This window comes from Erythrolamprus reginae, chromosome 2, assembly GCF_031021105.1.
Source record: "Erythrolamprus reginae isolate rEryReg1 chromosome 2, rEryReg1.hap1, whole genome shotgun sequence".
Taxonomy (NCBI): domain Eukaryota; kingdom Metazoa; phylum Chordata; class Lepidosauria; order Squamata; family Dipsadidae; genus Erythrolamprus; species Erythrolamprus reginae.
Window position 1 is genome coordinate 32302094 of NC_091951.1, and position 13894 is coordinate 32315987.

The following is a 13894-nucleotide window of genomic DNA, read 5'->3' on the forward strand; positions in this document are numbered from 1 at the left end:
GCCTCTTGCAGTAGCAGCTACAGCCGCAGGCTTCCCCGCCCCTCGCCGGCAGAAGAGGGGAGGGAAAGCCGGCGGCTGTGGCAGCTGCTGCAAGAGGCCAAGCCTCCCCCGCCAGGTGACCGCCTTCCACCGCTGAGCCTCGCCCGCCCGGAAGATCGCAGCGCACGGTGCCTGTGGCAGCCAGGGAAGCCAAGCCGGGCGCTGCTGCTCCGGTCGCCCGGTCCTCTCCTGCCTCCAGCGCCGGAGCCACTAAGATGTTCCCCGCTGTGCCTCCTCGCCCACCCGCCCAGCATGCTGACCTGCTGCCTCGCCCCACGCCTGCCACTGGCCCGATCCTGCGCCTCCTGCTTCCCCCCCAGCCAAAAATACAAAGGCGGTCTGCCACCGCCCGCGGAGCAATGGGAAGCTGAAGCCGCCGGCGGTTTCAGCCTCCCTTTGCTCCACGCTGCTCCACCCTGGCTCAAGCGGGCGACGGCAGACTGTCTTTGTGTTTTTGGCTGGGGGGGAGCAGGAGGACCTTCCTGACTACCTCCCCCCAGCACTTCGCCCAGGACAACAGGCAGAGCGAAGCAGCGTGGGGCAAAGGGAGGCTCAAACCGCCGGCGGCTTCAACTTCCCATTGCTCCACGCTGCTTCCCCTGCCTGTCATCCTGGCTCAAGCAGGCGGCGGCAGACCGCCTTTGTGTTTTTGGCTGGGAGGAGAGCAGGAGGACCTTCCTGACTCCCTCCCCCCAGCGCTTCACCCAGGATGACATGCATGGCAAAGGGGCGGGGAGGATCGGGAGGCTCAAGCCTCCTTCGGTGGTGGCGGCCGGCTTCTGGGTTTCTGAGTTTTGGGCTTGCACGCATTAATCGCTTTTCCATTGATTCCTATGGGAAACAATGTTTCGTCTTACGGACTTTTCACCTTACGAACCTCCTCCCGGCACCAATTAAGTTCGTAAGAAGAGGCAAAATTTTGCTGAACCCCGGGTTCGGTTCGGGAGGTTGCTGGGAAGCCCCCCAGGCCGGCTGCGACCTTTTAAAACACCCGCGCCACTTCGCAGCTGTCTCCCGAAGCCGAACGCGGAAGTTCGGCTTTAGCGTTCGGCTTCAGGAGACAGCTGCGAAGCGGCGCGGGTGTTTTAAAAGGTCGCAGCCGGCCTGGGGGGCTTGCCACCACCACCCCGAACCCGGGTTTGGGGTGGTGGTGGCAAGCCCCCCAGGCCGGCTGCGACCTTTTAAAACACCCACGCCGCTTCGCAGCTGTCTCCTGAAGCCGAACGCTAAAGCCGAACTTCCGCGTTCGGCTTCGGGAGACAGCAGCGAAGCGGCGCGGGTGTTTTAAAAGGTCGCAGCCGGCCTGGGGGGCTTGCCACCCCCCCGAACCCCGAACCCGGGTTCGGGGGGTGCTGGGAAGCCCCCCAGGCCGGCTGTCACCTTTTAAAACAGCCGGAAAGCCGTTTTTTTTGCGGGGGGGGGGGTTTGGTTGCACGGATTAATTGACTTTACATTGTTTCCTACGGGAAACAATGTTTCGTCTTACGAACCTTTCGTCTTACGAACCTCCCCCCGGCACCAATTAAGTTCGTATCTTAAGGTACCACTGTACTTGAAAGGCTGTAATAAGGAAAAGAGCATCAATTTAGTCTCTGTAACACTTAAGGGCAGAACAAGAGGTGAAGAGTAGACGCTCCTCACAAAAAGATCCAACCTAAAATAAGGAATAATTTCCTGAGAGTCACAATTATTTATCAGCGCAACAGCTGCCCTCACAGAGTTCTGGGTACTGAGTCACTGGATGATTCCAATAATAATTTGGACAACCATTTTTTCGGGAGAATATGAGGGCTCCTGCCTTAGGCAGAGGATTAGACTAGATTACTAGAAGACCTCCAAGGTCCCTTCCATCCGTAGTATTCTATGATCTCAACTTCCTGCCTGACCTGTAATAGTTTGCTGGCTGGTTCCTGATGCTTCTCTTCTATCTGCTGGATGAGATGGTCAAGGGAGCAGAGTTCCTCCATGTGCTTGGCCAAACCCTTCTCCTCTCTTGCCATAAGATCCTTCTCCATCTCTTCCATCCTAGTCAATAGGCGCTGCTCCTGTGCTTCTAACAAGAGTTGAAGCTCCCTGAATTCAGCCATTAAATCTTTTTTCACTTCTTTCATCTTGTCCTAGAAAACGAAGGAGAAAAAGCAAAGAGCATATTTTTATTGTTATTATTTTATTTTTATTGCTATAATAATTCAATAGATTCCTTAAAGAATCTAGAAGTGAGGTGGAAGAATTTTCTAAGAAGAAAAAAACCCCTTTTGATATTAAAAAAACAGGGCGGAGGAAAATATTTTTAATAAAAAAATAGAGTTTAAATGATCTCTTATGAAAATATTCTTGGCAATCCGGGATTCCAAATACTTTATTTACTTTATTCAGCAAGCAAACCCCTTTGTATAAAACAAGGTACACTTAATCCAACTATGTCATTCAGCGAGTGGTGACATCTTAGTCCCCAGGTTAAGAACAAGTTCTTTGCCCTAAGAATCATTAATTTGAATTTCATTGGAAGAGGTCAATGGTCGGATGATGGATTGAAAGTGTTATAATTAGTATAGGGAAGATGATTACACTGGCTATACAGTGAATTTTTTTTCTTTTTAGAATAGGGCAGGATGATGGATTGAAAGTGTTATAATTAGTATAGGGTAGATATTCTGTTTTTTTTAGTAGGGCATGATGAATGTATGGAGTACTTAGCTTTGTTTTTATTCTCTTTTTCTTTTTCTTTTCTTCCTTATTTTTCCCCTGCTATCTTCTAATCTTTAATCTCTATTTTTATTTTGTATTTTTATTCATGAAAGGGAATTATTTTTAATTAGGTTCTTTTTTAATTTGGCGATATTTGGTATATACTATATGGTGGCTTCTCCTTTTTTGCCCTCTTTATATATATTTTAACTACTTTTTAGCAATGGTTGGTTTTAATTTAAATACTGTGTTGGAGGTAATCTGAAATTTTTGCTCCTTTTCATTTCCCTTAATGTCCTTTTTCTCTTTTATTCTAGAGGGCATTTATTATGGAAGAGGGTACATGAAAGCATACATGAAAATTGATATGGAGGAGATTTTGAGAAAATTAAAAACATTATGATCTAATTAATTTGAGGTGATTAAGAATAGTAATTGGAATAATTATTTTTTGGTTCAGATGTCAAATGGTGAGGAAGTGGCATTGGTTAATTTATATACAGTGGTACCTCAAGATACAAACCCCTCGTCTTACGAACAACCCGAGATACGAACCCGGGGTTCTAAAAATTTTTGCCTCTTCTTACGAACTTTTTTCGTGTTACGAACGACAAACCCGAACTTCCAGGTTCGGCATTCGGGAGGCTGCTGGGAAGCCCCGCAGCCCGGCTGTCACCTTTTAAAACAGCCGGGGGGCTTCCCAGCAGCCTCCCGAAGCCAAACCCGGATGTTCGGGTTTGGCGTTCGGCTTCGGGAGGCTGCTGGGAAGCTCCCCGGCTGTTTTAAAAGGTGACAGCCGGGCAGCGGGGCTTCTCGGCGGCGGCGGCAGGTTCGTAAGACGGAAAACGTTCGGGTTCGGGAGGCCACTTTGGGTTTTTGTCTGGGAGGGAGGGCAGGAGGTCCGGCGCTGGGAGAGGGAGTCAGGAAGGTCCTCCTGCTCCCCCCCCCCAGCGAAAAACACAAAGACAGTCTGCCGCCGCATGACAGGCAGGGCGGAGCAGCCTGGAGCAAAGGGAGTCTGAAACCGCCGGCGGCTTCAGTTTCCCATTGCTCCGCGGGTGGCGGCAGACCGCCTTTGTATTTTTGGCTGGGGGAGGGGGAAGCAGGAGGCGCAGGATCGGGCCGGCGGCGGGCGTGGGGTGAGGCAGCAGGTCTGCATCCTGGGCGGGTGGGCGGCGGGCAAGGAGGCGCGGCCGAGCGGGCCCGGCTCAGGCTCCGGCTAGATCTCCAGTGAGGACGGGGCGGGCAGCGGCTGGGTGCGGCAGCGAGGGTGTGTCCGACTTGGGGCTGGCGGCACCCGACGCAGCGAGGAACATCAGCACAGGAGGCAGGAGAGGACCGGGTGAAGTGAGGAGAACCGCCGTTGTCGCCGCCATGCCCCGCTTGGCTTCCCTGGCCGCCGCAAGCAATGCGCGCTGTGATCTTCCGGGCCGGCGAGGCTCAGCGACGGAAGGTGGCCGCCTGGCCCGGGAGGCTCAGCCGAAAGGGGCCGGGGCTCCAGCCGCTGAGCCTCACCGGCCCGGAAGATCGCAGCGCGTAGTACCTGCGGCGGCCAGGGAAGCCGAGCCGGGCATGGCGGTGACAGCGGCGGCGCTGCTGCTCTGGTTGCCTGGTCCTCTCCTGCCTCCTGTGGAGGCGCAGGATCGGGCTGGCGGCAGGCACGGGTCGAGGCAGCAGGTCTGCATCCTGGGTGGGCGAGCAGACGGCGGGCGAAGAGGGAAGCCAAGCCGGGCGTGGTGGCGACAGCGGTGGTTCTTCTCACTTCGCCCGGTCCTCTCCTGCCTCCCGCGCTGATGTTCCCCGCTGTGTCGGGCGCCGCCAGCCCCGAGTCGGACGTACCATCGCCGCAGCATCCAGCTGGTGCCCGCCCCGTCCTCGCTGGAGGTCTAGCCGGAGCCTGAGCCGGGCCAGCTCGGCCGCACCTCCTCACCCGCCGCCTGCCCGCCCACCCAGGATGCAGACCTGCTGCCTTGCCCTTCGCCTGCTTCCGGCCCGAACCTGCGCCTCCTGCTTCTGGGCTGGCAACGTCTCCGGCTGGCAACGTCTCCGGCTGCAACGTGTCCAGCCCGAAGCCGAAATAAAAACGTGGAGGCTGGTGAACAAAGGGCAGAACTTTTGGCTTCTGGATGGATGGGAGGAGCTAAGCGGCCAGAGGAATCAATGTAAGAAGCTGCTGGGCTGGCAACATCTCCGGCTGCTTAGCCCCTCCTGTCCAGCCCGAAGCCGAAAGAAAAACGTGGAGGCTGGTGAACAAAGGGCAGAACTTTCGGCTTCTGGATGGATGGGAGGAGCTAAGCGCCTGTCGGAGAGCTTCCTGGGCATGAAAGCTCGCGAATCCAACAAGGACGAAAGCCAGGAAGCTCTCCGAGCTCGGGAAGGAGCCCACGGTCAGTCGGCTGTGGGCGGGAGGAAGGCGAATGCCTCTCTTTGTTGCGCTGCTGCCAGCATGGCCTGGCTGGCAGCGGAAGATGTAACGGAGCCCACGGGGCCGGGCTCTGTGGCGGAGACCGCCGGCCCCTCAATCGGGCCGGCAGGGAACAGAACGGAGCCCACATGGCTGTGCTCCGCGGCGGCTGCCTGCTGGGCTGGTAAGAGGGGGAGCAGAGCCCAGCCCTGTGGGGTCCGTTACATCTTCCGCTGCCAGCAGAGGCCATGCTGGCGGCAGCGCAACAAAGAGGAGCATTTGCCTTCCTCCCGCCTGCAGCCGACTGACCGTGGGCTCCTTCCCGAGCTCGGAGAGCTTCCTGGGCATGAAAGCTCGCGAATGCAACAAGAACGAAAGCCAGGAAGCTCTCCGAGCTCGGGAAGGAGCCCACGGTCAGTCAGCTGCGGGCGGGAGGAAGGCGAATGCCTCTCTTTGTTGCGCTGCCGCCAGCAAGGCCTGGCTGGCAGCGGAAGATGTAACGGACCCCACGGGGCCGGGCTCCGTGGCGGAGACTGCCGGCACCTCAATCGGGCCGGCAGGGAACAGAACGGAGCCCACATGGCTGTGCTCCGTGACGGGGACCACCGGCCTGCCTAGTGGCCTGGGAGGGAGGCGGAATATGGGAGGAGGAGGAAGAGGAGGAGGAGGGAGGAAGGAGAGAGAGAGAGAGGGAAGCCGCCCGGCTGTTTTAAAAGTTGACAGCCGGGCGGCAGCATTTTTTTGCGGGTTTTTTTTGTTGTTGCACGGATTAATTGACTTTACATTGTTTCCTATGGGAAACAATGTTTCATCTTATGAATCTTTTGTCTTACGAACCTCCCCCTGGAACCAATTAGGTTCGTAAGACGAGGTATGACTGTATAACGAAATTGTAAAAGTGATATATTGTAAATTAATTTAAAATAAAGGGTATCTTTTTTTCTGTATACATGATTGGAGAACAAAAAAAAATCCCCCCAAAGAATAATTTGAATTTCATTTAAGTCAGAATTTGTACTTATGAATAGGCTGTCTATCATTAAAGATGGTGGAGAGGGTCTCCTTCCTAATTAGCTCAGAAAATCCTCACCGTTGGATCAATACTTACAAGTATTTCCTGCACTGTTTTCTTTGTATTTCTTTTGTATGTATTTTTTTCCCCTGCGCCTTCTGAACCTTCAGGCAATCCTCAACATCGATCTGAAGAGAAAATACAAGTTTTGAGTTTCTTTTCTGTAAAGAATTACATTGGAGGGAAACTCCAGTTAGAAGATGTAGTACACTGCTCAAAAAAATAAAAGGGAACACACAAAGAACACATCCTAGATCTGAATGAATGGAATATTCTCATTGAATACTTTGTTCTGTACAAAGTTGAATGTGCTGACAACATGTGAAATTTATTGTCAATCAGTGTTCCTTCCTAAGTGGACAGTTTGATTTCACAGAAGTTTGATTTACTTGGAATTATATTGTGTTGTTTAAGTGTTCCTTTTATTTTGAGCAGTATATATTTCAGTCTTCATAAATACATGACAATTGCCAAGCATCCTGTTGTATCCTGAAATGGCTACCTTGTAATTCCTGTAAATAGTTTGTTCCTCTTTCCAGCGCTGTCTGAGCCGAAGCAGGAAGTCGCTCCTGATTGGCTCAGACGCAGCCGGCTCTAGCTTTGGCGGGAACCACAAATGTATAAAAGGGGCGGTTTCTCCAAGCAGAGTCAGTCGGTACTCGCTGAATTGTCACTTTGCCTTGCTGAGCTGTCACTTGTTCTCTGAGCTGAATAAAAGTACCGATTGCTTGAACCCTGCCTCTGGGTCTACTTCACTGGCGACGAACGGACGGAAGAAACATCACGTGCAACATGAACAAAGTCCAGATCGGCCAGGCTCCGGAACTCTTCGATCCCGAGAAAACAACCTGGGACGAATACATGGCCACCTTCGAGATCTTCCTCGAGGCGGCGGGAATAGAGGACGCCGAAGCCGATCGCAGACGGGCTATTTTCCTTAATTACTGCGGCCCAGAAATCCGTGGACTTGCCCAGACTCTCACCGAACCGCAGCAAGCAAGAACCGTAGCGTGGGACGTCCTACAGGAAAAGCTAGCGAGCCATTTCAAACCGACCAAACCGGCCATGGTTTTTCGGCATCAATTCTCCATGATTTATTTATTTATTTATTTATTTATTACTTAGATTTGTATGCCGCCCCTCTCCGAAGACTCGGGGCGGCTCACAACATGTAAAAAACAAATCATAAGCAATCAGACAGATTTAAAATATTTAAATATTTAAAAAACCCCATATGCTAACAGTCACACACAAAGACATACCATGCACAAATTAAACGTGCCCGGGGGAGATGTTTCAGTTCCCCCATGCCTGCCGGCAAAGGTGGGTTTTAAGGAGTTTACGGAAGGCAGGAAGAGTAGGGGCAGTTCTAATCTCCGGGGGGAGTTGGTTCCAGAGGGCCGGGGCCGCCACAGAGAAGGCTCTTCCCCTGGGGCCCGCCAACCGACATTGTTTAGTTGACGGGACCCGGAGAAGGCCCACTCTGTGGGACCTAATCGGCCGCTGGGATTCGTGCGGCAGGAGGCGGTCTCGGAGATATTCTGGTCCGATGCCATGAAGGGCTTTAAAGGTCATAACCAACACTTTGAATTGTGACCGGAAATTGATCGGCAACCAATGCAGACTGCGGAGTGATGGTGAAACATGGGCATACCTAGGTAGGCCCATGACTGCTCTCGCAGCTGCATTTTGCACGATCTGAAGTTTCCGAACACTTTTCAAAGGTAGCCCCATGTAGAGAGCATTACAGTAGTCGAATCTCGAGGTGATGAGGGCATGAGTGACTGTGAGCAATGAGTCCCGGTCCAGATAGGGCCGCAACTGGTGCACCAGGCGAACCTGGGCAAACGCCCCCCTCGCCACAGCTGAAAGATGTTGTTCTAATGTGAGCTGTGGATCGAGGAGGACGCCCAAGTTGCGGACCCTCTCTGAGGGGGTCAATAATTCCCCCCCCAGGGTGATGGACGGACAGATGGGATTGTCCTTGGGAGGCAGAACCCACAGCCACTCCGTCTTATCCGGGTTGAGCTTGAGTCTGTTGACACCCATCCAGGCCCCAACAGCCTCCAGGCACCGGCACATCACTTCCACCGCTTCGTTGACTGGGCATGGGGTGGAGATGTAAAGCTGGGTATCATCCGCATATTGATGATACCTCACCCCATGTCCTTGGATGATCTCGCCCAGCGGTTTCATGTAGATGTTGAATAGCAGGGGGGAGAGGACCGACCCCTGAGGCACCCCACAAGGGAGAAACCTAGGAGTCGACCTCTGGCCCCCCACTAACACCGACTGCGACCGGCCAGAGAGGTAGGAGGAGAACCACTGAAGGACAGTGCCTCCCACTCCCAACCCCTCCAGCCGGTGCAGAAGGATACCATGGTCGATGGTATCGAAAGCCGCTGAGAGGTCAAGGAGCACCAGGACAGAGGATAAACCCCTGTCCCGGGCCCGCCAGAGATCATCCATCAACGCGACCAAAGCGGTTTCCGTGCTGTAACCGGCCCTGAAACCCGACTGCTGGGGACCTAGATAATCGGCTTCTTCCAAGGACCGCTGGAGCTGGAGTGCCACCACCTTCTCGACAACCTTCCCCATAAAGGGAAGGTTGGAGACTGGACGATAGTTGTTAAGTACGGCTGGGTCCAGAGAGGGCTTCTTGAGGAGGGGGCGCACAAGCGCTTCTTTATAGAGTGATGGAAAAACTCCCCTCCCCAAGGAAGCGTTGGTAATCTCCTGGGCCCAGCTCCGTGTCACCTCCCTGCCGGCCGAAACCAACCAGGAGGGACACGGATCCAGTAAACAGGTGGCGGAACTCACAGCTCCGATGGCCTTGTCCACTTCATCAGGTGTCACCAGATCAAACTCTTCCCAGACAGGTGGACAAGTACGTGCCCCAGTCACCTCGACTGACTCGTTGTCAGTCGACTCTGTTACACAATTGGAGTCGAGATCGGCCCGGATCCGAGCGACTTTATCAGCGAAAAACGTGTTAAAATCCTCGGCACTACTCTGTAAGGGCTCCCCAACTCCCCCCTGGTTGAGAAGGGAGCGGGTCACCCTAAACAGAGCGGCCGGGCGGGATTCCGCTGATGCAATCAAGGCGGCATGGTACGCGCATCTTGCCGCCTTGAGCGCCACTTTGTAAGTCTTAATAAAAGCTCTTACAAGTGTTCGATCGGATTCAGACCTACTCTTCCTCCATCGCTTCTCTAGACGTCTCTTTTGGCGTTTCAACTCCCGGAGCTCCTCGTTGAACCATGGGGCTCTACGGGGTCTAGCGCCATGGAGAGGTCGCAAAGGCGCAATCCGGTCAAGAGCCCCCGCTGCAGCCCTGTTCCAGGCCTCCGCGAGAGACTCCGCCGAACTGTGGACGAGTGCCTCTGGAATAACCCCAAGCGCCGTCTGAAAGCCCTCTGGGTCCATCAGGCGCCTGGGGCGGAACATCTTCATTGGTTCCGCCTCCCTGCGGGGGAGGATTGGAGCCAGGAAGTCAAGCCGTAGTAGAAAATGGTCTGACCATGACAAAGGCAACACTTCTAAGCCCCTTAGTCTCAGACCATTACTCAATTGCTCGGAGAGGAATACCATGTCAGGTGCGTGCCCTCCCTCGTGAGTCGGACCCTGAACTACTTGAGTCAGGTCCACGGCTGTCATGGTGGCCATGAACTCCTGTGCCAACCCAGAGGTTTCGCCGAGTGACGGCAGATTGAAGTCCCCCAAGACAATAAGTCTGGGGAACTCTACCGCCAACCCGGCTACCTCCTCGAGTAGCACAGGCAGGGCTTTTGACACGCAGCTGGGAGGCAGGTACGTGAGAAATAAGCCCACCTGAACTCCTAAGTCCAACTTCATCAAGAGAGACTCGCAACCCGCTATTTCCGGAGCAATGAGTCTACGCAGGCAAAGGCTCTCCCTGGCTACAATAGCCACTCCTCCCCCCCTCCCCTGGGGTCGCGGTTGATGCCATATCTGAAACCCGGCTGGGCAAATTTCAGAGAGAGGAACACCTCCCTCCGGGCCCAGCCAGGTTTCAGTAATACATGCCAGGTCGGCCTCCTCATCCAGGATCAAATCCCGGATGAGGAGAGCTTTATTAACCACCGACCTGGCATTCAACAGCAGCAACCTGAGCCCAGGGCCAGAGTTACACTCATCACCAGTACCCAAGATTGGGCTCACAGAGCCAGAACAGGGGACCGTTATTAAGCAACGGTCCCTCGTTCCCCTGGAACGGCTAACTCTGTGGCCCCCGCCATATCTGCCTCTCCCCAGCAACACAGGGATATTCCGACCCCCTGCCACCCCAGAGATCGGTGCCCCTCCCTCTCCTGTCTCCCGGGCGTCAGGTGGGCCAGACATATCATTCACACTACTATCGATACACTCATCCATACCATATCCCCCCCCGCCCCCGCCCTCGCCCATCCAATTGTACCAGTCATTCGATTCGTAACCACAAGCAAATTTATCCCAATCATCCATTACTTAGAACCCTAATAACGTTAAAAATCAATTAAATTAATAATAGTATAAAATGACAGTTAATAACAATTTAAAAACACTAAAAACTGTTAAAAATATAACTATATACAATATACACTAAAATTATAAGTTAATATAGATTAATATAAAATTAATTTCGTTGATGGTATGAACAGATCTTAAAAATATTCTTCAATCATCAGTAATCAGTCAGTCCAGGCATGATGTTCTTCTGGTCTTCACAGGTCTTAGGTCTTAGTCTAATTTAAAAAGCCTTGATCTTAAAAATTTTCTCTCTTTCTGGGTGTCTTTTTAAAAACAGTCCACAAGGGGGCAGTGTTCTTCAATTCATCCACAGTCCACCGGGAGCATAGTCTTTCAGCAGTAGTATACATAGATCACAGAGATTAAGGTTAAAAGGGGAAGAGGGGGGGGGGGAGGGAGTAAATAGAATAGTCCTCAGTTTTTTAACTCCCCTTGGCCCCCAGTAGCTCTCACCCACTGGTGCCAACGGGAGGGGGCTAACTTAATTGCCCCTAAATGTCCTCGTTCGTCTGTTGGTGTTACGGCTAGCTTCCGACACTGGACTCCATTCTTCCCCGCTGTCTCTCTCTCTCTCTCTCCCCCGTATTGTCTCTGCCGCTCCCAATCATCACCATCTCGGCACCAGACCTCTCACCTCCGGAGTCGAGCTGGGGATCCATCTCAGTAGGGGACTCGGCTCCCTTTACTCCCCACAATTTCTCTCATCACCTCTCCGCCGGCGCCGCGAGCCTCCGACCTCTATCCGGTCCCGCCGCCATTCTCCGCGCCGGCAAGATGTTCCTCTGGTGCCGCGCTCTGTCAGCTCTCCCTCGGCACCCTCGACACCCCCTCAGCAATGGCTCGGCGTTCCTTCGTCCTCTCCCCTCTCTCCAGCAAGGCTGCATCTCACCGAGGTTGTGCCCTCTGCGAGGCTCCGCCAAACACCAAACGCCAAACGCCGCCGCCATCTCCATACCTCAACTGGCCACCTTTCCTTGCCGCGGTCTTTCTCGGCGGCCCCCCCAACAGGCGGGAAAGTTCCCGACCCTCAAGATCGCAGAAGTAGGGGGACAAAGTGGCTAGTAGGCTCCGACCCATCTCCAACCGTCTTAAGCCCGGATTGACCCATTTTCCTGATGATTCCCGTCATTCAGGGGAGCAGCGGACCCACCATGCTCCTCACTGCTCACCCGGAACCGGATGGCTCAGAAGGAAACCGAGTCAATCAACCAGTTTACAACGCGGCTTCGAACGGTACTTGCTCAATGCAAGTTTAAAGACCCGGAAGCTCGCCTCACCGACGCCCTGGTTTTCGGCATGAAAAGCGCCACAGTGAGAAATAAACTCCTCACCGAAGAAGAGCCGACTCTACAAACCGTGATTAAACTAGCGCAAACCGCAGAAGCAGCCGACGCAGCGGCTAGAGAATTGAAAGAGCACGGAAGGCGAGAACTCATTGCCAAAATTGACTCCGCGTCTCCCCGCGCCGTGGAAACAGACGACCTCAGCCAACCAACTCACAGCGGGGACAACTGCCTCCTGGTGCAAGACCAGCCGAGACACCTTAGAGCTACTCACCCAGCCCCCTGTGCGGGCTGCCGGGGAAATCACCAGCGCCATCGATGCCCTTTCCGAGACGCTACATGCCGCCGCTGCAACCGTAGAGGCCACATCGCCATCGCATGCAGAGCAACAGCACCAGAAGAAACATTCGCCACACCGCAATACCAGCGACCACAAAACCAGACCCCTCAATCGCGAGAAAGGAGACCGTTCCGCAACTCGGGTCAAAGGAACTACCCAACCGCTAACCGCGACTACTATAGAGGTAACTCTCAATTTTCCGTGAATAACACGGCAACCAAAAAGGGGGCTAAAATTGTTATCTCACTGTTACTAAATAGCCAGCCTTGCTCAATGGAGCTGGATACGGGCTCTAGATATACTATCATGCCTTGGGAGAAGTTTAAACTGTATATGCCTAATGTGTCTAAGGCTGATCTAAATCAAACCTCTTTGGTGATCAGAGACTTTCAAGGGGGGGTAATCTCGGTCCTGGGAACAGCAAATGTACCTATTGCATTCAAGAATGTTAAATGTACCCTTCCCATGCTTATTGTAACGGGGGCCAAGCACTCTCTTCTGGGTTTAGCGTGGATGGAACCGTTGGGGATCGAAATTTCGGGTGTGTGTAATGTAAACTGTGATAATATGCCTAACTTTGTGAAAGAGTTCCCTGAAGTGTTCAGCCCCACCTTGGGATTGTATAAGGGGCCCCCCATATCATTCTCTATTGACCCCAAGGTCCCACCGATCAGACTAAAACCTCGCAGGGTCCCCCTTCCGCTTCTCCCCAAACTAGACATACAGCTGGACAAACTCATTAGCCAAGGTATTTTGGTCCCTGTGAACAAGGGCCATGGGAAACTCCCATAGTTACACCTCTGAAGCCAGATGGATCCCTAAGAGTTTGCGCTGATTACAAATCGACCCTGAATAAGGCACTCCAACACCACCCCTACCCCATCCCGGTTGTGCAACAACTTCTACACTCCCTGGGGGAGGGGAAAAGGTTCGCAAAGATCGACCTGGCGCAAGCTTACCAGCAACTTCCGGTCGACGAACAAACAGCAAACGCACAAACAATTGTAACGCACAGGGGGGCTTTCAAATGCACGAGGTTACAGTTTGGGGTAAGCATAGCCCCAGGAATATTCCAGAGCATTATGGAACGCCTATTGTCAGGGGTAAATGGGGCCATTCCATACTTTGATGACATCTTAATTGCAGGGGAAAACCAGGAACAAGTAAACAAAAGAATAAGGGAAGTACTTAAGAGGTTACAGGACAAAGGGTTAAGAATCAAGCCTGATAAATGTGTCTGGGGAACCAACAGTATAGAATTCCTAGGATATAAAATAGACAAAGAAGGTATCCACCCCACAACAGAAAAGCTGAGAGCGATTAGAGAAGCCCCAGAACCACGAGATAAGAATGAGCTGCAGGCATTTTTAGGCCTCCTTAATTTTTATTCCGTTTTTTTAAAGCAGAAGGCAACAGTAGCAGAGCCTCTCCATCGTTTACTCCAGAAGGAAGCCCGCTGGACATGGGGGAAAACTGAACGTGAAGCTTTTTCTCAAATAAAGAATTTATTAACTTCTAAAAGTGTAGTAGTCCAATAT

At 52.9% G+C, this 13894-nt stretch overlaps 1 protein-coding gene across 1 annotated transcript in view; it reads right to left on the reverse strand.

The window, feature by feature from the left end:
• The window catches only part of LOC139160100 (E3 ubiquitin-protein ligase TRIM39-like), a 72140-nt gene that overhangs the window by 19438 nt on the left and 38808 nt on the right, over positions 1-13894 (reverse strand). Inside the window, exon 3 of the mRNA XM_070737636.1 lies at positions 1926-2156. Within this exon, the coding sequence (XP_070593737.1) occupies positions 1926-2156 (231 nt within the window). The remainder of the gene's footprint in view (positions 1-1925; positions 2157-13894) is intronic.